This window comes from Microcaecilia unicolor, chromosome 8 (genome assembly GCF_901765095.1).
Source record: "Microcaecilia unicolor chromosome 8, aMicUni1.1, whole genome shotgun sequence".
NCBI lineage: Eukaryota > Metazoa > Chordata > Amphibia > Gymnophiona > Siphonopidae > Microcaecilia > Microcaecilia unicolor.
This window is the reverse complement of record NC_044038.1, coordinates 29,628,301-29,653,066: the sequence shown is the minus strand read 5'-3', so window position 1 is coordinate 29,653,066 and position 24,766 is coordinate 29,628,301. Positions and strand designations below refer to the sequence as shown.

Sequence of the window (24,766 nt, the reverse complement as noted above, 5' to 3'; positions counted from 1 at the left end):
TATTTCAAAGATCTAAAGATTTATCTTTTGGCCAGAAAATATGGATGTATCCTGATGTTACCAAAAAGCCTCAAGAAAGGCAAAAACGTTTTCTGGCAATAAGACAAGTTAAAGACTTAAGTGCTACCTATCTTCTATCATATCCTTGCAAATGAAATATTTAGGAGTCAAATATGTTTTTTATGACTCATCTCAGTTGAAGTGCAGCATACTTAAGGGCCTCATATGCATATGAATGCAATATGTAGCCTCGTATGCTGCGCTGTGGTAAACCTGCACTCAACCCCCTTTTTGCATTGCTCATTGGCATATTTGCATAACTGAGCTGCTGGTAGCTTTCTGCATTGGCCCCTCTCTCTGCCTCCCACCCTCTAATCAGCACCAGTACACCCCATCTGAATTCCCCTCTATCTTTCCCACTTTCCATGGTGGTCAATATCCCTTCTTTCTTTTCCCCCTTGCTCAGCCTTGATAGTCTTATTCCCTCACACCCAGTCAGCTAATCCATAGGCCTCCACCAGGTGAAAAAGGCTATGCTTTGTTCCTTCTACTTCCTGTGGTCCTTTTTTGTTTCTATCTCTCTATCTCTTTGGGGTTCAACAGCTCTTCAGTGGCCATAGTTTTGGGAGCAGAGTGGGAGGGAGTTCAACAGCTACAGCAGAAGCTTTGACAACATCCGTAGTGTGTTCAGCTGTTGAGAACAGCACAAGCAGCATACTTTATGACTCCATGATGACCAGCATGCATATCTTATACAGCCCTCCATGCACAAGGAACTGAAGACGACTGTGAGATGGGCCGTGATGACTTAACCATTAAACCTGTAATAGTAAGTTTGAGGTGTAATTGGTAGCATAATTTTATTTCTAGAAACTTTGATAAATTAAGCGGTCATCTAAGGCAGCAGAAATCAAAGCAAAACAAGTGGTTTGATGGCCACACAAACTCAGAGAATCATCAGCGCATCCTTCTACCTGCTGCGATGGTAGGCAATTTTCAAATAACCCATTTACCTGGGTAAATGAGTTTTCTAAATTGCCCTGATTATGAAACAAAATTTAATATTTCAAAGTTGATGTCTAATTATGCTTTTCAAGTGATCATGCTGGGGGGGGGGGGTAGTGGTTTTGTGGTGATCATGAAAAACTGCAGGATAGCTCATATTTTCTTGCACTCTATCCACTTGATGCCATGATCCCTTCCCTAACCCCTACTGCACAAACTACTTGCTCTTTCAGTCCCTGTCTTTTAACAAACCCCTACTCCCCTTCTATTTCCCCCCACATTCATTCCCCATTCTCTCAACTTCCATGCTCTCTCCACTCTCTCTTGCCCCCACTTAATCACCATGCTTTCTCCTTCACTTCCCCCCGCTCGAGATCCTAAATCCCATGCTCTCTCCCTGCACTCAACTTGTGATTAGAGCACCCAGCTGGCAACTAGAGATGCCTGGTTCAAATCCCATTGCCATTTCTTGTGATCTTGGGCAAGTCACTTAACTCCATTGTCTTAGGTACAAACGTGCATTGTAAGCCCTCTGGAGACAGGGAAATACCTACTGTACATGTAACTCACACTGAACTACTACTGAAAAAGGTGTGAGATAAATCTAAATAAAAATCTCCCCTCATGCAACCCTATACGCTCTTTGCCCATCCCATCCATAAATTCTTCCACACTATGTTCCCATGCTCCTTCCCAGGACCATGCTGAGGCAGGTGTGTAGCCAGAAGTCCATTTATGGGGGTTCCCAAAAGTGGAGTAAGAGATCCCAATGTTCTCTCCCCTTCCCCCCAACCATAGCTGCCTGCCATAAGAAAATATTACCTTTATGGGTGGGGATGCCAAGCCCCACCAGCCAAAGACCTCTCCTGCCTGAGTTGTGCCTGCAGCAGCATTTAATTCAGTAGGTGCACTTCAGCTGCTAATGCCGCTCTCCCAGACATGCTCAGAACTGACCATGCTGGGCCGAAGAATGCCTGTTGATTTAAGTGCTGCTCCAGGCGTGATTCAGGCAGGAGACTTCTTCAGTTGGTGGGGCCCTCTGATAACAGAGTGGTCCCAAGTCAAAGATGAGGGGGCACAGGCCCCCATGGCTACGCCACTGTGCTGAGGGCAGTTGTATAACTGGTGCTTCAAATTAGGCACCACAACAGGGCATGATGTGTGCCAATTATATAATGGCACTTTGGCGTACCTAAGTCATTAGAGAATAGCATAAGCCCACTTTAGTGCACCAAAAGTTAGCCGTAATCACGTATGCCAGGTCAATGGTTAGTATGTGTATGTAATAGTGAGCTGTGCGCATTGTCTGATGACAAAGCCATAGCTTGCCTGTGTGTGTGCCCCCTTGCAGTTAAACACTTAAGTACTAGTGCATATATGCATATCACTGCCAAGTATTGGTACCAATGATGTGTGCAAGTGGCACATACTTCTAGGTGCCTGTTTTATAGAATTCCGTTCGGTGATGCTGGTCCACTTCTACCCCTTAGTTCCCCCCTCCCTCCCTCACCACCACAAATGAGCTCTTACATATTTGTGCCTTGTGCAGTCAGTCTTCTGTTCCCTCACTCCTTCTGCTCTCTCAACTTCCACACTTCTCCCTATCCTATGCAGTTTCCTTCTCCCTTCTAACCACTGCCCCTAGTAGCGTGAATAGGCTATGATAAAACTTTGTCACTCACCGCCTCTCTCACCAGCACCTTAGTTTCAGTAGTACACACACAGCATGCACACGACCCCAACACTATCAGAGAGCAGGACTGAAAATGAGAACATGAAGTGAGGGGAAAGGGACTTGATATACCACCTTTCTGAGGTTTTTGCAACTACATTCAAAGTGGTTTACGTATATTCAGGTACTTATTTTGTATCAGGGGCAATGGAGGGTTAAGTGACTTGCCCAGAGTCACAAGGAGCTGCAGTGGGAAGAATCCAACTCAGTTCCCCAGGATGGAATCAAAGTCCACTGCACTAACCCCTAGGCTACAGCAAATCAGAAGCCACCAAACGCAAGCTGTAACCGCTAGCTAGCCAATGAGAGACAGAGACTGCCTTCTACGTGTGAATGTCGCTGCTAATTACGTAGTTTGGGGGGCGGCGACTGGCGAGTGGACGTATAGGCCAGAAATAGCTATAGCTTCACTTTAAACTCCGATTACAAACGCTGCACAGAGCTGGTACTCTTCCTTCCCCGTCCATACCTGGGGGTTGGGGATGGGCGATGCTGCTGACACTATCGATTACTCCCTGCACGAGGCTTGGAACGAAGCCACCAACGTCTACCTGATCGTGGTGGTTGTCAGCATTGGGCTGTTCATGTACGCGCGAAGGAACAAAAGAAAGATCATGCGGATCTTCAGTCTCCCTTCTACGGTGGAAACGTCTTCCGATGCCGATTTCTATCACGACATGAAAAGCGTCCGTCTGCGGCAGCAGCTGGAGATGTTTTACATTGCCAGGAAGCACCAGCAGGCCCCGGCTAACAGCGTGCAGGTCACGGTGGAATAAAACCCCTCCGACAACAGCTTCTTCACGCAGAAAGTTTACTCCGTTCGTGAGCATAGACCATAGTGATTATTCTACGCCTTTTTGTTCATGCACATACAAAACGGCTTTCATCCTCCTTTAGAGGTTCGTTTGAAGAAATAAGAATTCGAAGATAAAGTAGTGCCCAAGCCAGACTTAATGCACTTGTTTTCATAGTGTTTAACATTTTGGTGACGTGGATTGTTAAGAAGGTGGTGGTGGGGGAACCCTTTAAAATGGAAACTCATGATATACGTTCATGTTTTTATACTGTTGAGACGTGTTGAGTGTGAAAGCCGACTGGCGCAGTGTACCCACTTGCACCATGTTTTTTAAACACTGTTTGAGCTCTTCAGAGCAAAAGCAGGCCGTGCTCGCTTCTTGCAAGTCCTGGTAAAACGAGGCTCTTCCGGGCCCTGCGAATCTCTGATCTTTTTCCTACCGCCTACCTTTTGCCATTTTTTTTCAGCAATGCACTGAGCCATAGGCACAACGGCCTAAAGACTTAAAAGAAAAATTGGACCATGTCCATAATTACGTATATAGGATGGCCCAGTATTTCTCGGCCGTTGAGGCTGTGTATCAGTGCATTGCTAAAATAATGCAAAAAGTGGACATGGCTGCTTTTGCTCTGAAGTGCTCATTTTGCTTCCTCGTTTTCCCCTCAAGGGCTGCACATTGTGCGTTATCACCAGCATTCGGCAGTAGCAAAGTTCAAAGCATTTCTAGTGTGTTAAAGGGCTGAATGATATACTGTATTTGCCTTATTATAGGAGCCCGCTTTATAGGTGCTGGTCATAACCCCCCCCCCCCCCCCCATTGAGCAAGCACTTTCATTGTGTTCAGGGAGGGGGTGACTTGTGTTTGGCTCCTACCTTTCGAGATGATTGTGGGTGACATGTGCTTGATTAAAGGGTAAGCTTGAGTACACCAATTTCAGTCCTTTTGAGAAAGGAGTGGATACATTTGCAGGCATTTGATTAAAAGGCAAGTATTGAGGTTTTTGAACAGAAGGGAAAACAACCTTATAAGCAAGCAAATTAAGCATTTTTTTCTATAGAAAATGTATTTAAAACACTTTTAGTACATGTACAGTAGTCCTTGTTAACTGATGAAATGTTATGTGGATATATGTGATATCTACTATTTCTTTCTTGATTTACTTGAAACTAAAGTTATTCAGATGAGTGTCAAGCATGGGGACATGCCTCTTGGTTTGTAATTGACATGATTATCTTAGCTGGAATCAGATACTTTATTGAAGATGAACAATTAGGAAGCCAGTGTAATAAACATTAATGAACTGAGATTTAATTGAACATGTCTTTGGTTAAGAAGCTTTAAATTTCTCTCTTACAGGATTATTACCTATCTGTATTGGCAAATAATACAAGGAAGAAAAATAATGATTAAACTCCTTCAGGAACAGATTGTGAATGTAAGCTTTTTTTTTTTTTCTAAAATCAGAACACAGTGATTGAAATAATGGACAAATAATTAGGTTTCAGACCAAACCACACAAATAAGTTAGTTTTATTATAGTTTGTAGTCTGTTGAATTTGGGGAGAGGGAGAGAGGCAGGACAAACTGAAGATGGGATAGCTTTAGGAATGTTGTTGCACTCATTGCTTGCTTAAATGAGGTGCAGTTTAATATGAAATTGTTCAATATAAAAATGTTAACGCAAAGAGAGGAAGGGGGAGGGTTAATAATACGGTAAGAGAGGTAAAGTTGAGAATGGTTGTATACTTACTCTTTGTAAGGACTGGTATATACTGGTGGTTAATATTGTGATAAACGAGATTGTATATTTTGTGGAGTTCTCAATAAAAATGTTTGAAATAAGTTAGTTTTATTGGAAAATTTTAAAGGGCATGATGCAGTTTAAATTAAAATTCTATCTACCTAGAAAGTTTGAACTTATTAGTTTGCGGGTGTCTCTCATCTGATATATTATTAAACAAATCGGAACCTCAAATCTCCAGAAAAGGGGAAATAACCAGTGTATCAAAATGCCCCTATCTATATAGGAGTCCATTCATATCATTATTTTTTTTTCTCTTTCCCCTTTATACTTCTATTTAGCATTTCTATAGCGCTACAAGGCATACGCAGCGCTGCACAAACATAGAAGAAAGACAGTCCCTGCTCAAAGAGCTTACAATCTAATAGACAAAAAATAAAGTAATCAAATCAATTAATGTGTACAGGAAGGAGGAGAGGAGGGTAGGTGGAGGCGAGTGGTTACGAGTCAAAAGCAATGTTAAAGAGGGGCTTTCAGTCTAGATTTAAGAAGGCGCGGAGTCTGGAGTTGGCAGTAGTGGAGAAGGGAACAGATAAGAAGGATTTATCCATGGAGCGGAGTGCATGGGAAGGGGTGTAGGGAAGGACGAGTGTGGAGAGATATTGGTTTATGGAACCAATCAATCGCAAAAACTCAGTGAGTGAGAAAATCAATTGATATGAAAAAAAAAAACCCTTACCACCTTAATCACCTAGTGAGGGACACCAAACTACCTAAGACTGAATCAAACTCAAGTATGTATTAGACTGCATCAACAACCCCCTAAAGAGACCCCCTAGCCACAACAGTCTATGCTAAGCAAGTAATACTTAGCTTGAAAAAATGGAGGGTCCCAAACCCACCGGACCGGTACAGATAAGGAAAAAGTGAGTTGGCAGTCTCTTCAGTTTCTTGGTCCTAGCAAGCCACTTTTTGATCTTCAAGTACCATTCTATGCTTGTTCGGTTTTAAAGAAATTATTCCAGTAGACAAGCCTGTTTATCCAGATATATTGCTGTCTTAAAAAGTACATACATGGTTCACAAAGGACAGTCCTGGTGCCTGTTTAGGTTGGGAAGGGAAAGGGGGTGGGTGTTGGAGGCAGAGTATGATCTATTTGCATATTCCTCCTTTCACATTCTCAGAGAAAAGGGAGGTGCAACATTTTATTTAAGTATTAAAGTACTTCATCTCCTTACCTATCTAAGGATTTGTTAAAACAACAATGCACATACTTTTGTAGGCCCATGATTATAAAGAGAAAGGCAACCACATATGGAATAAGGTTTGTGGTAGCACAGATGGGTCCTAATGTGCAAACTAGATTGATAGTTGTGATCCTTATCTATTTCTGACTTCTACTTTTTCTATATCTTCCTTTGTTTGAAATTTTTTTTTTCTTTTTGTCTTCATCTCCTTAGTGGGCTATCCTTACTGTGAAGTCTGTTTTTAGACATTGGGGTCAATATTTGGAAGTACTTGCATAGGGTACACATATATATTCAGCTGTTTTGATTAACTTTATACGTAACTTTTTACAGATATTTTGTCCATATGAAGTTATGCAGATGGCATCCTCAGTATTGCGGTCAGTTAGATCTAGCAGATTTGCAGAAAATGTGCTGCAAGGAAATTTTTGTAATTACATAGTAACATAGTAGATGACGGCTGAAAAAGACCTGCACAGTCCATCCAGTCTGCCCAACAAGATAAACTCACATTTGCTACTTTTTGTGTATACCTTAACTTGATTTGTACCGGTCCTTTTCAGGGCACAAATCAAGGTAAGGTATACACAAAAAGTAGCACATGTGAGTTTATCTTGTTGGGCAGACTGGATGGACCGTGCAGGTCTTTTTCTGCCGTCAATTTTTGTAATTGTAAAATTATCTTTTAAATTTTGTCCATACCAACATATTATAAAAAGATGTATCTTCCTAAATGTGGTGTCAGTTGAATACATTCCCTTTATAGTAAAAAATGAAGTAATTGAATAGGTGTGACACACGTTTGTTGTAATTGTGTGTTTTTGTGAATGGGGAAAATGCTTTCTGGCAGTCTATAATCAAACCCTGTATTACTAAAATGAATCTTTATTGTTGTTATAGGGAGGAAAAGATAAAATGTTTTTGCTCCAAAAGCTTCGCAAACTACAAGAAATGGATGGATTTAATATGTCTCATTCATCAGTTAAACAATATAAGGTTAGTTCATTACTGATGTTAAACAGGATTTAGTGGAAGTCCTCCACTAGGAATAGTGCTGTATTTTGAAGATAGTGAAGTATTTGCTATGTTTTTAACAATTAAAATGTTTCATGATAGGGTTGTGGAGTCGATACAAACGTTTTTACTTGGATTACTCTCTTTCTACTGTCCAGCTCCAATTCTGACTCCTACTGATATTAGGCTTTACATTTTTTTGTCTTGGATCTAAAGTTATATTTATAAAATGATAAATTTGCCATATATTGTGTTTTTATTTTGAAGCTGGAGTTGGTACATTTTTACTGACTCCACCCCAAATTAGTTCCAACTCTGACTCCACAGCCCTTCTCTTAGTTTGCAGCAGTGCCAGTGAGTCACTAGGCTCAACCTGTCTTAGATAAGTCCACCTTCAGCTTCGTGGGCAGACAGGGAACAAAACTGTCATCATACAGTCACGTTAAACCTAAACAATAGAATTGCTCCTCCTGGATCGGGAAACTGGAATTGGACCATCTCTCATGGAATTAGGTAGCGTCTTTGCCATATTTTTGGTGCTTCTCACTGTGGTCCAAAGAGAGAATGAGCTCCAGACCTTAGTAACGTCACCCATTAGTAAGTTTCAGCATAATAATGTGGTACTTCCATTCATTCTGCGTTTTCTCTGTATGGTTAAAGTGGAAATCTGACCTCACCCTAGTGAGATGACCTTGCAGTGGTTTTGCCCAGACCCTGTATGTTCATTGACATGAACAAGCCCTGCACAGTTTTGAATTGCAACAGAGCTGTTCCCTTCTGTCTGCAGTGGGTCAAAGCCCATAGACTGTCCATCTAGCTTTTTACTTCTTGTGACCCCCCCCCCCCCCCCAAGTAGTCTAGGATTGTAGTAATCAAATGGATACTTTGTAAGCCGCTGAGAATGGCAACATTATGCAACATAGAAATGTTTTAAAATAAAATTATTGGTTTTGCAGCTTTTAGTCTACAAGGGTACATCAGGGCTTATAATGGTGATGTTAGTAGCCTCTGTAAGATTGGCTTCCATTGAGGCGCTTACAAAGCTGTGCCATGGAGTTAAGGCCACGCATTTACCTCTTTTATTACTGTTTGAACACCGATACCCAGGTGACGAGGTTTGTTTGCCTTTCTTCCAGGGTCTGTTTGAGGAGTTATTCATCATTCCTCCTTAGGCCCACTTTATTACCTCAGGTTGCTTTCCTTGGTTAAAAGAAAAAATAAATTACCTGCTGTTGGTTCACATTGTTTCCCATGTTATCTTAAATTTTATATCATTAAGAGGAGGACAGCCAAAATAGTTTCCATCCTTGCTAACCACTATCGCTACCCCTCCTCTCCCCATCTTCTGCTCTGCCTTTTCTACAAAGATGATTTAATTGCTCCTCAGTACCTCTCCACTCTTTTCTCTCCCCTGGAACTCCGTTCACTGGGTAAATCTCTTATCTACACCCTTCTTCTCCACTGCTAACTCCAGACTCCATTCCTTTTATCTTGCTGCACCATATGCCTGGAATAGATTTCCTGAGCTGGTACGTCAAGCTCCATCTCTGGCAGCCTTCAAATCTAGGCTAAAAGCCCACCTTTTTCATGCTGCTTTTAACTCCTAACCCTTATTCACTTGTTCTGTACCCATATTTTATTATTCTCATCTTAGTAATTCCCTTATCTCTTATTTGTCCTGTTTGTCTGTCCTAATTAGATTGTAAGCTCTGTTGAGCAGGGACTGTCTCCATGTTCAAGTGTACAGCGCTGGATATGTCTAGTAGCGCTAAAGAAATAAGTAGTAGTAATATCAACAATGTATTGACTACTGGAATAACTTTGAAAAATTTCCAAAAGGAAAGTAAATCATTATACACATTAGTCTTTCTCCCCCTCCTCCCACCAGACCTTCCACCTTATCGCTTTCTTCTTTTTTTTAGTTGACAGCAGCCCTAAACTAGGTATCCCAGCATAGGTCAGGCCTTTCCTGCTTGTCCTTGAAGAAAGCAAAATTGCTTACCTGTACCAGGTATTCTCTGAAGACAACAGGGTATCCAGCCAGATCTATTCTATCCTATCCTCCCTTCCCTCCCCCTTCTTGAATTGTGAATATTCTTAATAGATAAGACTGAGGGGGCGTTGAGGCAGTGGCTGCACAGGAGTTTCCATGCTTGCCTAGCAAAGCTTTTCCGGAAGGCTCTAGTAGATGCTGTGTACTTGCACCAGTGGAGGATGACATCAGTATGCTGCTTTCTCTCACATGCTAATAAACACAAACCAGGACTCAAAAGCCACCTACTGCGAGTAAGTGTAGTGATAAACAGTTATTTCACCCGTATGTGATCAATAATTTTTGTGTGTAGAGTACCCTCAGATATAAACCACCGTGACTGCAGTCAATAATGCTGCTACAACGTGGCATAGCACTTCTTTCATTGGGTAACTCTTACTATATTTTTTTGGGTAAAGAGCAACCTCTGCTCATATTTTTTTTGCATCCCAATCACCACAGTGCTATAAAATCGCTTATTCATTTGTTTAAAAGATTACATATACTAGGTGAAAAAAACTGTACACTTATCTCGTAAGTTCTTGCCTCTCTGGCAGAACTGTGTTGCCTTGCTGAAACAATTAGCAATTGCCTTCCCCTGGATCCGCCCGACTCCGCGGGGTTTCAAAACAATTTCCTCAGGGACAAAGGGTTAAGGCTACATAAATCGCTTCTTCTTCTTTATTCTGTCTCAAGCAATCCACAAAACAACAGTTTTTTTCACCTAGTATATGTAATCTTTTAAACAAATGTATAAGCGATTTTATAGCACTGTGGTGATTGGGATGCAAAAAAAATATGAGCAGAGGTTGCTCTTTACCCAAAAAAATATAGTAAGAGTTACCCAATGAAAGAAGTGCTATGCCACGTTGTAGCAGCATTATTGACTGCAGTCACGGTGGTTTATATCTGAGGGTACTCTACACATAAAAATTAATGATCACATACGGGTGAAATAACTGTTTATTATTACACTTACTCGCAGTAGGTGGCTTTTGAGTCCTGGTTTGTGTTTATTAGCAGTTGAATGTTACCAGAGACATTGATATTGTGAACTCGTTTTCTGTTGGAGGGCTTTCTCTCACATGGCATGCAGTAGAAAAAACGAGCCCTTGGAGGTTTTTGAGTCCTGTGTGAAGCCAGTATGTTAACTGTGCATCAGAACACTATTGACCAATGCAGGTTATAAGGCAAACTATGGCCAAAGATATTTACTGACATTTAAATATTCAGTAGTTTTTTTGTAGCTCTCTACTTCAGTGATCATAGACTTCTGTATCTATCTTTTTCACTATCAGGCCTCCGACAAGATGCAAGAGAATGCACAGTACTCTAGAGGTAAGATCCCTGTTAATAGACAACAGCAAGTACAGATGCAAGCAAAACAAACCCTAGACAGCAACAAATTCCTAACATCTAGTAAGAGATGCTTTTCGATTCCTAAAGATATTGAAACACAGTTACATTTAAAAAAAACAACTATCATTTTGCAAGCAGCATCTAAATCAACAACATAGTTGTCATAATTATCTTATTTTGGACTGATGACTTATTTCAAAATGATGCTTCTTTATCTGAGGTTGTTTAACCAATCGCTCCCCTCCCCCCCAAACCACTGAGACTAATTTTAAGATTAATTATATGGTACTAATTTTAATTTAGTTAAAGACATTAAAAAAAAATAAAGTATGATAGATATGGCAAACTTGTGGCTTAATGCCCGGTTTGAGCTGGTCTCTTATTGAGGAGGTGGTAATAGAGATAAGATAGGACAACAGAAGAACAAGTACCCTTGTAGTTGCACCAATAAAACAGTCACAACAAGGGTGACAAAAGAAGGGGCAGCAGACGATGTTCACACTAACACCTTTATTAAACATCCAGGATTCAACATGAGTTGTTTCGGCCTGCAAGGGCCTGCCTCAGGAGTATAAAAATACACATATACAGATAAGTCAATAATATAAACAGTACTCTTTCATAACATAGTAACATAGTATAAATATATATAAAAATGATATATATCTCAACATATATGTTTTGTATGACAAACATGCAAATATAATATTTTAGGAATGAATGGACAAATAAGTTAAAAAAAAAAAAAAAAAAAGCAAACTTTTAATAAACATGATGTAGAAAAAACTTTTTAAGATAAATCAACAGATATCATATAGAATGAACTTAATGCAAAACATACATTTAATGTATATTGACAATTGCAAGCATATAAAAAGGTCCAAATAGATAAATACCTTTGGTTGAATGTATGCTAATGTACAGCTGACCCCAATGTGATATAGGTGATATTTGAAACCTAAAACAAGGGGAGAACTGTGACTAGAAAAAGGTGGTAAATAGGAGTATTGTGTTCACCTATGAAATAAATAACATAGTTTGGTTATTGGTGAAAAGTATATCAAATGTGTAAATTAATGAAATCCCGATCATGGTTGTAAAAAACATATATAAGATTCTGTAGGTAAAAGAGCTAAAACAGAGAATTATGAGTGGGTAAGCAGTATTGAGCAGGTATTGCAGAACCCTGCATCTGTTTTATTTAAATTCAGCTCTCCTTTTCAGTAGTATCTCAAGGCGAGTTATATTCAGGTACAGTTCCTAAATTAAGGTGCTACAAAGGGGGTGACCATAGCACCAATTCATAACAGCATTAGGCACACCCTAACCCATTATAGAATGCTAACACGTACCTCACCCGTAACTGTCTTGTCTGTCTGTATCATTTAGATTGTAAGTTCTTTTGAGCAGGGACTGTCTTTGTATCAGGTGTTCAGCGCTGCGTGCGTCTGGTAGCACTATACAAATGCTAATAATAATAATAAACACACATGCAATTTGGTGTGCCAAAATTTAGATGCAACCACTTCTGCCAAGTCAATGTTTGGTGTAAGTTGGTGTACATATATGCAATGTGTGCAACTGATACTGTTTTATCACTTCTGCACATTGCTAGGTGAAACATTGATTCTCTGCCCACAGGTATGGTCCAGTTGTGGTTATGCACGAGTACCATATATGCCAAGTTTTATAGAACAGCGCCTAACACTTGTGTGTGGAACTGCCAGTTTGAGGCCAGTCATTCGCCTAAGTGCAGCTTTTCTAGAAACTTGTGTAAATTGGCACCTTATGTTTGGTGCACCTTGTGGAATTGCCTTTTAAATATTTTTTTCCCTGGCTCCGAAGGGCTCGATGTAGAAGTGTGTGGCAGGGTTGGCTTAACTTGAGCACACAATTTTGCAGGTGAACGATGCAGAAAAGTTTTGCGTGGCAGCTAACCCTGTGTAAATCCTTACTTTATAGTTTGGTGCATGCAATAGGTAAACCCATATAAATATGGTTGGTTAGCTAAATTGTACTACTCCAGAGACATGCACAGAAGATGAATACAATGGGGGAGCTATAACTGGTGTACAGCTGACCTTGTACTTTGCAACACTGAGTGTGGCACTTCATCTTAGATGACCCCAAATCCCTTGTGGTTTAGTGGACCTGCCTCAACTCACAAGTAAGCCTTGGTAGTCTAGTGCAGTGTTTCTCAAGTCCAGTCCTGGAGTACCCCTTGCCAGTCAGGTTCTCAAGATATCCACAATGAATATGCTTGAACTTGATTTGCATACACTACCTCCATTATGTGCAGATCTTTCATGCATATTTATTGTGGATATCCTGAAAACCTGACTGGCAGGGGTGCTCCAGGACCGGACTTTAGAAATACTGGTTTAGTGAACACCTTTCCTAACCACCCACCTACCTACCTACCTACCTTGGTGTTCTTTAAGGCAAGGCCTGGGGAGTCCTTTTTCACTGAAGATTTTGGGGGTGGCTCCCTTCAACTTTGTTTTCCTAAGCTTGTGATGGGGAAGATGACTGGGGGGGTGAAGCCCCCATGCTTGAAGAGCAAGACATTTCTCAGTAGAAGAAGAGAATGCATTTGGTAATACCCTCCTTGCTGAGGATACCCCCCACAACGAAAAGTTTGAAGGTGGGCTGGAAGGTATGGATGGGCCTTGCATGGGAAGATATTTGGTGGCTCTCCATCTCATTTGGATCCAAAGTGACCTTGACTTAAAAACTAGTGAAGACCATCGACACAAGTTATTTCCTTTGAAAACTGGTTCCTATGGCCTTGGGTTAAAAATGCCCCGTTTGTTGCTATTCAAAATAGCTTCCTAGCTGATATAATTTATTGTATTGTTTTTTCAGATGCAGAGGTTTAGGGGCCTATTGATCCCGGTGAAAACTGGAGTCTTTGTAGATTGGGATAAGTTTTTAAAGAGCTGACAAAAAGGATGTAATATATACATGAGTGAATGACGTATGATACTGTATTTATTGAACATCAAATTAATTTTTGTAAGATTTTGCCATTAGTTATATCTACAGTTGCTGAAATGTTTAGTACCTTTCTTTTTTTCACAAATAGACACAGATCATCACCAAGGGGCACAGTCTGGGGCCCTGGCACTTGCGATGCAGGCTAGGCAACAGGCATCTGCAGAAGAACATGAGCAACATCTGGAAATGAACTCACACAGTGCACTTGCCCTGGCCCTCAAGGCAAGGCACCAAGCAGAAGTGGAACTGGATGACTATTAGGACAGATAATGACAGTCACTTTCACTTGTAGAATTGAACTCTTAATTTTCTGTGATTGTACATGCCATTTAATTTATCTTGCACTTTAAGAATTTTGATTTATATTTTTTCCTCCTTGGGGAAACAAGTCCCACTTCTGATTTTTTTTGCTCTACTCATTAAAACAGAAGTTTCAAAGTATGAAAAAAAAATGTATTCTGTAGTTATGGGCACAGAGCACTATAAATATGGTGCCATTTGTCTTCCAGAGGGACCCCCCCCCCCCCCCCTACTATAAACATTACTTGAGCTCAGAGTTTGTTTCCAATTATCCTCTGCTCCCTTCATACCGTGCTAGAAGATGGCTTCTGTAGGCAGCAAGTTAATGTTAACTTGGTGATTAAATGAAATCTGTGCCTGACCATTCAAGGCAACTGTGTGATGTGTGTAGAATAACAGATGTTGACATCAAGTCCTACTCTTTATTACATATATTTGGAACTGTTTTGTGTTTTAGTAATACCAGTGTTTATGCTTTTGTTTTGTAAAACATGATCAATTCTTTTCAGAGGCAACATTTTGCCTTTATCACATTTGTCTCATGCTAAAGTCTATAAGGTGAACTCAGACACTTCATTTCTGCAGAGAAATAAAGGGTATCTTATTTTTGGTTTTAGTTATCACTTTTATTGGTGTGGATTAATATAGAAACCACCGTGCACTCTTTCTGATCACTTTCATAGGGAAGAGCTCAAACGTTCAGAGTGAGAGCTCTATAAACAGTAGGTAGCTGAGCTCTTTTGTAACTTCATCCTATATGAAGTTGATGTTTTTGGTACCTGAATGTGTATAAACACTGTAGTGCAATATGTACATACAAACATTGCTAGCCTAGTCTTAATTTTATGTACACTATCACTGTAAAATAAGGTTACAGTTGGAGGTAATTTCTGGGTATGACTAAAGACTGCTACAATGAGCCTGGTAGGGTAGACAAACAAAACAGATAACGTATGTTCTCCATGAACAGTATGTCTTTCAGCTGTACAAGTGCTTGTCACTGCTTGATGGAGCTTCCTTGAGTGGATTCCAAGCAGTGCACAGTTTCTAGAAAAGACTTAAAATTTGTCTGTTGGAATTCCTGCCTGCTGTCACCAAGACTGTGTCTCATTATGCTGCATACACCTCGGTTTATTTTCCATAGTGCAGGTAGGACTGTGGGAGGTATTCATCTAAGTTCATTTGTAATTAATTTTTTTCCTCATTTCTTTGCTACTTTTTTATGAATTTGACTTGTCTTAACTACTATTCATTGTGACTGTTATAAAAAGAAAAACAAATACAGCATTTAATTGATTCACCAACTGTTGCACAAAGGTGATGATACCTATGAGGTGCATGGATCCTCCCACCCTGTTTATCACTGCCTAGTTTGCACTAGAAAGTCTGTGAGCTAGAAATACCAAAGACTTTCAAATTAAGGGTTTACCTGCAGTTCAAAGGAAACCCCCCAGCAAAGTCTGCTTCTGAATTCTCTTATACGAAAGAGCTAAAACGACTGCGAAGACTTACTTTCCTCACATTTTTAAGCAGGCTCAAACGCCTCTGTTTCTGTCGACACAGTCGACTGCCACCTCTCTACTCCAATTGAAGCACAGTACTGAGCACTGCTATCATTTGCCAGCGCAGATAGGATCCCTACCTCGTGCTGATGTTATACTGACAGTTACTCAGGAAGACCTCACTGCACTGGGCAAGGGAAAACCAGAGCTTAAACAGGCATTGCCCTTTACGTGTGTCAATACAGCAATCGGCCACCAAAATGCTGCAGGATTTCTAAACTGATTCTTCTGAGCCAGATGCTGCAGAGGGACTTGAACCAATCTCTGCATCTCTTCTGGCTCTCATCTGTCTGCTTTGACTATTGAGCTATTCTTCTACATAACTATCACTGGAGCGATAGAGGTTAAGGAGTGGGCGATGGATATTGGATTCTTTTGTTACTGGCATCTGTGTACTACTAATTTTACTCCTTGTAAAATTTAAAATTTCATTTTCACTTCTACTGTAGCTGTTTTCTTGATGAGTCCTTCCTCCCCAGAGAACTAGGACTCTAGAAATCCTTGCATTTGTTTTCTTAGAAGATCTGGCTTTCCATTTGATCCTTCCTCTCCTGAACAAATAAAAACTTTTCAACCTGAAGTAAAATAATGTTCCATTACATAGATTCCTGCTGTTCCAGAACGGGTGCAAGAGTTGTGCCTGTCAACCAGCCTTTGGCGATAACTGAAAACCGAGCAGAGACATATCTCCTCAGTATTTTCTATTTCAAGTAGGTGCATGGACACACTTTTCAGCCTCTAGTTCTGAGTGATTTGCTCCTGGTCCAGTTGGTCAACTGGTCTCCAGTTGAGCTTTTGGGTAGCTTGAGTCTGCAGGTTTATAGCTGGAGATCTTCAGAGCACTGTCGCTGGTGCCTTTTGAATGTAATTCATCCCTCCTTTCCCCTCTCTCCTGTTTCCCGTAGAGCTCTTCTTTTCAAGCACAACAAACGTAAAAAAAAAAAAAAAGAAGAAGGTAGATGGAAAAAGAGATTATGGTACAGAGTATTAACTCCTGATTCTTTCTCAGCTGGGGTAAGACCTGTGGAGCTTGGGGGGAGCAGCTGGCAGTGCTAAGTCTGACTCAGAGCTGCAAGTTCTACTTGGTGCAGGGGAGGGATCCTGACTCACCGCATGCAACTGTGTTTGTGCCAGTTGGGGTGAATGGTGACTCCCGCAGAGGTATCCACTGACCAATGTCGGGGCTGATTCCACCCCAAACACACTGCTGATGTGCTCACCATACCATGGAATCACAAATTCCTATATGCTTTCCCACTATTTTCCCCATATATCCACAATAATACAGAACATTCAAATCCACAAAGCATAGCTAATCTTCATAGCTCCAGATTGGCTGTGTCAGTCTTGGTATCTTTACCTGAGCAAATTGACCATACAGCCTCCATCTCATCTTCGCCAGGATGCAGATCTAATTACCTAAGACAACAGTTTGTCCATCCAAACACTTATTACATTGCACTCACAGCTTGGCTACTTCTACAAGCCCAATAAATTGAGTTTTTTTTCTCCATGAGTTTTAGAGGAATGATTAGCTTCCAAAAAGGTTCTACAAAGAAAGCCTATGCCATTAAATAGGAACATCTCACACAATGGTGTGCTAGGAGGGAATATTTTTCATTCAACGAATAGTTAAGCTCTGGAACTTGTTGCTACAGGACAGGGTTACAGTGGTAAGCATATATGGTTTTAAAAATGGTTTGGACAAGTTCCTTGAGGAAAGGTCCATAGCTTGCTAGTATGATAGATTTAGGGGAAGCCACTGCTGTCCCTGGGATCGGTAGCATGGAATCTTGCTACTATTTGGCATTCTGCTAGGTACCTGTGGCCTGGATTGGCCACTGTTGAAAGTGGGTTAGATGGACCATCGGTCTAACCCACTATGGCTATTCTTATGTTTTTATGTACTTGACATTTACACCCTGAGCATTGTTCTGTTTCTACAATACTGGACTGTATGCATTACTTTTCTTAATTGTGACAACATCCAGTTACAAAACATTTTATGGAAGGTCTTATGAATTTGATACCACCAATAAGACCTCCCACACCAGCGTGGGACTTCAATGTACTTCAATTTGAGGCATTGACCTACTCTCATCAAGTTCCTTACTTAGAAAACAGTATTTGTCACATCAGCATGCAGAATTGGTGACAATCAAGCCTTGGTGTTTTATCCAGTACACATGCAAATTTTAGATACAAAAGTATTACTTAGAAATCATCCTCAGACTTTCATTTAAACCAATCATAAGTATTACCAGTTTTACTATCTTTCTCTACATCAGTCTCCAAGAGAGAAGCAGCTATACGCTGTAGATGGCAAAAGAGCACTGCAGGAGTATCTTCAAAGGACAGCAACCATACAACGTCCTTCCCAACTATTCCTATCCTATGACCTAAGACAGGGTCAAAGTCCAGTATCCTCTTGGACTGCCGACTGTAGTACCTTCTGTTACAAATTCCAATACTACTACTATTTATCATTTCTATAGCGCTACAAGGCATACGCAGCGCTGTACACCATACACAAAAAGACAGTCCCGGCTCAAAAATACTCAACCAATACCATGAGTTACAGCTCACAGCCTTCGATCTATAGCAACAATGAAGGTATATCTTCACACAGATTCTTCCCAAGATAGCTGCAAGGCAGCTAAAGTGTCCATAATTCATACTTTCACAAAGCAAGCAGGGGAATATGGCACAACTTCTATTTAGCCTTGTTCCACTATTCTTTACTTTTCCCTTTCAGTTCATTTTCCTTTACCTCCCTCTCATTCCATGTTCTTGCTTCTTTTTTTTTGTTTTGTTACATTTGTACCCCGTGCTTTCCCACTCATGGCAGGCTCAATGCGGCTTACATGGGGCAATGGAGGGTAAAGTGACTTGCCCAGAGTCACAAGGAGCTGCCTGTGCCGGGAATCAAACTCAGTTCCCCAGGACCAAAGTCCACCACCCTAACCACTAGGCCACTCCTCCACTCTTCCCTTTCTTCAGTCTCCTCTCACTCCCCCCCCCCCCCCCCCCCCCCCCGCAGTCCTTGCCCTGGTTCGGCAGTCTTGGAGCAAGGTGCATCCCAACACACACACACTGGCACATCACTGAGAGCAGGGAGCATCAACACCCACATTTGCAGTCTCAGAGTGGGGTGCCAATAACACTTGAACACACTTTTGCTAGTGCACCACAGGGATGGGGAGACCAACACATACCCCAGCTCTACACCCAAAAAGCAAGGGAGCATCTCCTCTGCAATAGTCAGTGCTTAGCCCATGATAGGTACAAGCTGGGGCTGAGCTGGAATCAAAAGACAATTGGGTGGATTTGCATTTGGTAGGTTTAGCAGTCCCAGGCTTTGGGGGGCACTTGCTGTTCCCTGCCCTGTTACTCTCTCACTATTCATGGGGCTGTTGCCACGAGGAGGATGCAAGAGTGGGAAAGCTCAGCAAAGAAAAACATAGACACACTGGCTGGGCAGTCAGTCAACAGGCTGAAATCCTCATACTGGTAAAAGGAGGAACAAGGGACAGATCACATGGGTAAAAATAGAAAATAGCACCCCCCCCCCCCAAAAAAAAAAAACCCTCTTGCTTTAGAGACAGGAAAAGGTTGGATGGCTAGAAAAATTGCTCTAAAGATCATAAAAAGCCTACAAGCCCTTAGTTTGGGAACCTCTTCTTTAAACTCTAGGGCATACATACAGTAAGAGGTGATCTTTGGAACTGAATAAGGAGGTTTGGGAGGGTGGTCTTCCTGTGAGGCTGTTACACTTTTCATATGTTTCAATTTGGCCTCAGCCTACCCATTTATGATTCAAATTGAGAATTTGTTTTAGAACTGCTTATGGCATTTTCAACTGTTTTACTTTTACACTAGCCCTTGTTAATTTTGTTCAAGCTCCCTATTGGTGTAAATGAGAGCTCAAGGTTACCACCTAGATAGGAAAGTAATTAAGTAAAAATAGAAAACTATAAAATTAAAGGGGAAAAAGAGTATAAATTGGAGATGCTATTACTATAGGGTTAGTTGGAATAGCTTGGAAAGGGTGGTAACTTTCTATGTGAGATTTGGCTTAGTTCAGCGTTTGCAGCAAACATGGCATAAAAATTAACTCAGAAAGGCAAATTGTAGGAAATATGTTTTGAAGTATAAAGGACTGCTGCAGAACAGACCAGTTCCAAAAATGTTTGTAACAAGCTCTTTCATTGCCACAGGTACCCATGCCAATATTTTGAGATGACATGAACCAAGTGTAACCTTTTAAAAGGACAGTAGTAACTCCTCAAAATATCCCAAGAGAAATGGGGTAGGATAACATTCCCATGACAATTACTAGACAGCATGTGATCCTCATGGAATATCACTAGACGGCAGGTCAACAAAGAGGGTCACCTTTTGCAGGCAGCAGTGCAACATATTGTCATCTGAAAGACCTGGGTTAGATTAATGGTTTACTCCTGGGTAATTTTGCATAAAAATGTAAATTATATTCAAATTATTTGGAAAATTATGTGTACAATATTTTAAAATTATTTATGCCTAAGGCTTACGGTAACCCAAAGAAAAGAAAGATCATTGTTAATATATGGTCTAAATATTTACAAAATATCTCCCACAAGGCTAGAAGTGCAGTGCTTAACAAATTGGATACGTCCTAGATAGTGAGACATCCAGCAGATACTTGCTCCGGATTTTGGACCGGTTAAGACCTGTAATAGATATTGTTAGTATAATTACCATGAAATAAGTAGATAAAGGTAAAGGAGTAAAATAAAGGGGAGGTTTGGGAGGAAAGGATGTAAAATAATGATGATGTTACACTAGATGCACATGTACAATTATGACATGACTGAATGTTTACAAAATGTTTGACTTTATTGGTTTCGTTTGACGTGGTACATCATCAATAAAAACCGTTTAAATATAAAATTATTTATGCCTAAATGCCTTTATGCCTAAATTTTCATAAGGCATGACTCCTCCCACAGAACTGAAATTCCCCCCACCCTAGCCTCTTCTTTCATCATGCTTGTAATAAAAGTGGGGTTTAAGCCTATAAACTGTATTATTTCTTGAAATGTACTTCTCTAGTTTGGCCAGCAGGTGGTGCATGTTTATGTTTAAAGCTGTTACTGAGAAATGACTTTTCTCTCTTTAGTTAACACTTGTAAAAGGTTACCTGCAGTGATGTGACCAGCTCTTTTTAAAACTTGTTGTTTTGGGCTCTGATTAGCCCAGGAGCTCAAATTCATCTAGGAAATACTAGATTTTTCTCCAGTCTGTTTGGGAGAAAGATCTCTTTGCTGAGGCCCTGTGATAACCTATTTGATAACGTGTGAACAGCTATATTACTTGTACTCTCCAGGCACTATTCAGGTAGTGAACAAATGTGTAGTTTTATAATTGATCCATATTCAGTTACCTGTTATGTGCTATTTTATAGTTCACAGTTCAATATTTTTCATGACAATAAACATTTTTAGTTTATTGCCTCTGCTTGTTTGGACTGAAGAATCCTGGTGGTTTGTGTGTTGGGTCTGTGAATGCTTTCTGGGAATTACTGGGAGTGTGGTCCCCAGTAACCTATAAATCACTGGTGATAATTTGAGAGGAGGAGACTCAGCCAGAGGTGGTTGGGACCCAGTCAGTGGGAGGAGGGTGCTAGTGTAAGGTGCAGGGGGACCTGAGCTGTGCTGGGGATAGACCCTCTAAGTGGCTGCTGGGTAGCAATAGGCAAGTGGCTAGGCATTTCATGACGATGCTCAACCATCCTCAGCAATGCAACTCTCCATGTTTGACCCCAACTCTCTTACCCTTAGCTTGAACCCCTTCCCCTCCTCCTAGTAGGTTCAACTTCCAGCCTTCTCTTCCCTTTTCTTTATGGTGGACACTTCCTAGATTTCTCTCCCCACCCCTCAGCCTTCTCTGCCCTCCATTGTTCACCCCCTCAGCAAGACCAATTTCTGTCTGGGCTTAAGGTCTTTCTCCACAGACACCCACCTCTCTTCTCCCCAAGCTACATACTCATAACCTCTGCTTATCCCCCCTCCCAGCACATATCCTGCTCTCTCCTTGGCTCACATCCACCTTGTTCTGTCTTCTCCCCATCCCTGTGTCACAACACCCAGTCTGTAACCCCCCCCCCCCCCCCCTTAACTGAGTGGCAAGAGGATGTGGCAAACTGCTACACATCCCACAAATGAACACTCAGTCCCAAGATGGCATAGGACACAGATCTGCATGCAGCCATTGGCCTTCTCCTTTTGTATGACTGCTGTAGGGAGAGCTGCCAAACCACTGCTTCTGTCATAGCCTGTGCAGAATTCCAGCAGGAGTAAGAGCTCAGGACTTAATGCTCCCAAGTTAAAGAGGGATGGGGAATGTCAGAGAGATAGAGTTCATAGCTCCAGCGAGGGTAGGCATTAGCAGTGGCGTAGCCAAGGGTGGGTCCAGGCCCACCCACTTTGGGTTCAGGCCCACCCAGTAGCAGCACACCTATGATGTGGTTGGCAGGAGCTGAAAACTCCCAACAACTGTCCCTGCTGCATACCTTGTAAATAGCAGATCTTCGCCTGCAGCAACTGATACATACTGCTCGAACCGGCCCCACAGCCTTCCCTCTGACGTGGTCCCACCTATGCGTAAACAGGAAGTTGCATCAGTGGGAAGGCTGTGTGGCCAACATGAGCAGTGCATATTAGTTGCTGCTCGCTGCCACTGGAAAAATATTATTTAAAAGGTATTCAGGAGAGGGGGGATGTTTGAGAGACCATATGACATGTAGGTGAAAATCACCTGTGGGATGGGGCAGGGTTCTTCTGCCCACCCATTTTGGGCCCAGGCCCACCCAAAATTGTGTGTCTGGCTACACTCCTGGGCATTAGTCCCACCCAAGGCCTATGGGTAGCCACTAACAGTAATGTAAAATGTGAAATAAATTTAAAAAAATGACATCTCAATTGGCTCACAACTGCTGGCAAGTTCTGCTCTAGTTACTAGACCACTCCTCAGCCCTAACAGAGGCTAGGAACATGGCTTATAAGAAAATACATTTTTCCCAGTCTGTACATATGGAAAAAGTGTTTAATAAAGACACATTAACAGCTTATTTATTAGATATTAAGATCTTCTTCCAGTGGAAGGCAATTTTACACAAATCACAGAAGGAGCACAATTTTCAGATCATAAATGCATAATTTCAACTGCACCTATTCTTTTAACACAGTGCTGTCATTTTGTACTCTGAAACACTAATTCATCTCAAAGAAATAGAGGTATTGGTGGACGTTATTGCACTTTTTTTAAGGTCACACAACAAAGAGTCATTCCAATAGCAGCACTGGGTTTAGCAATCTCCTCCTAACTGACCACCACAAATTTACAGTCTGTGCCTATTGCACACAGCAGCTTCCTACAATGGTAAGAATGTTTAAAGCAAAGTCTTCAACTACAGTACATAAAAAGGGTCTACAGTGAGTACAGTTTGCAGTTGTTCCCTCTCTGTACCAGGGACAAGAAATTTGAAGAAACTGCACCAGGGGAGGCTCTAGAAAGTTGGTTGTTTTTTTTTTTTTTCTCTCCCCCTAGCTGTAAAAGGAAATCAGAGCACTGGAACAAGTTAGCAAGGGAAGCAGTTGAATCCTTTGTCACTGGAGAATTTTAAGAGCAGTGGACCCCATCTTCAAGGTTCCTTCGAGTCCTCTTCCGACCCTATGCTTTTCTTCACAGTATGGTACAATCACAGCTCAATACTAGTTACTAATACCCTTGCATGGTCACATATAATAATGAAGGTTTATTAGCACTTTCAGTGTGAATTCTACTTGCCACAAGGTATGGGACTAACAATGTATTCAGAAACAGTTTTTCAGCTAATCTGGGGGAAAAACAAAACCCTATTCAGCAGTCTTTAAACAATTGTAGGCACAAAGAGAGCAGAAATGCAAAGGCAAGAGTTGACTTACGCAACATTCTCTTTAAAAAAAAATCACAAGCTATTTGGACTTGTATTTGAAAGGGGAAGGGGGGAAAGAAACAAGAAGGTGCAGATAAGTACAGGAGCTGCTGCTGGGTATAAAATGAACAGCTGTTATATAAGATTTTGCATATTGGCATTTCAGGTTTCTTAGGATTATAACATTTAGCTTCAGTGGTACATTTTCCATATGAAGTCTGTACAGCCATTTTACTAATGGATTTGTGCAAACTTAAAATATATATATATATATATTTTCAAAATCCTTAAAATGTTTTGACCCAGTAGTCGAACAAAAAAGTGAGGCAAAAACCAGGAGGATATCAAAATATGCAAGGACTGCTATTGTTGTAACGGTCCTTGCATATTTTGATATCCTCCTGGCTTTTTGCCTCACTTTTTTGTTCAACGCTCACTGTTCTGTGAGGTTTTTTTTGTCTCTCTTCTCTCCTTTATTTCTCAACTGGATTTGAAATTTAGATTTAAGTTGACTCTTTCCATGCTGGTTTACCTTTTCATGCAAAATAAACATAACAACTTCAAGCTGTAGGGAAGAACTATACATAAGCATTACGTCTATAGAATAAGCAGGTAAAATGGTTAAAAGCTGCCTAACTGATTAAAAGTGTACATGTACTTTTTCAGCCTGAAAAAAACTCATCTGATTTTGCATTTGAAAATCGGATGGTTACCTGGAAAAAGAGTACACATCTACTTTAAGTTGTCTCTAAAGGGAATGTAAAGTAGACAGGTTGACTATCCAGCTCATTTTCGAAAGAGATCGCCGGCCATCTTCTGACACAAATCGGGAAATGGCCGGCGAGCTCCTGAAACCGGCCAAATCGGTATAATCGAAAGCCGATTTTGGCCGGCTTCAATTGCTTTCCGTCGCGGAGCCGGCAAAACTTCAAGGGAGCGTGTCGGTAGGGTAGTGAAGGCAGGACGGGGGCGGGACAGGGGCGTGCTCACGAGATGGCCGGCTTCGCCTGATAATGGGGAAAA

General features: G+C 41.1%; 1 protein-coding gene across 4 annotated transcripts in view; it reads left to right on the top strand.

The window, feature by feature from the left end:
- TMC5 (transmembrane channel like 5) overlaps positions 1-14,844 on the top strand; it is a 119,241-nt gene extending 104,397 nt beyond the window's left edge. For 2 of the 4 annotated variants that reach the window (XM_030211220.1, XM_030211219.1), the window contains exons 19-22: positions 4,891-4,969; positions 7,423-7,518; positions 10,867-10,906; positions 14,013-14,844. In XM_030211220.1, coding sequence (XP_030067080.1) covers positions 4,891-4,969; positions 7,423-7,518; positions 10,867-10,906; positions 14,013-14,185 — 388 coding nt within the window. In that variant the 3' untranslated portion in view covers positions 14,186-14,844. Of the gene's footprint in view, positions 1-3,106; positions 3,637-4,890; positions 4,971-7,422; positions 7,519-10,866; positions 10,907-14,012 lie in introns of those variants that run through there. The other 2 variants (XM_030211221.1, XR_003943039.1) reach the window with 2 other exon arrangements.
- Positions 14,845-24,766: the final 9,922 nt, after the last annotated feature.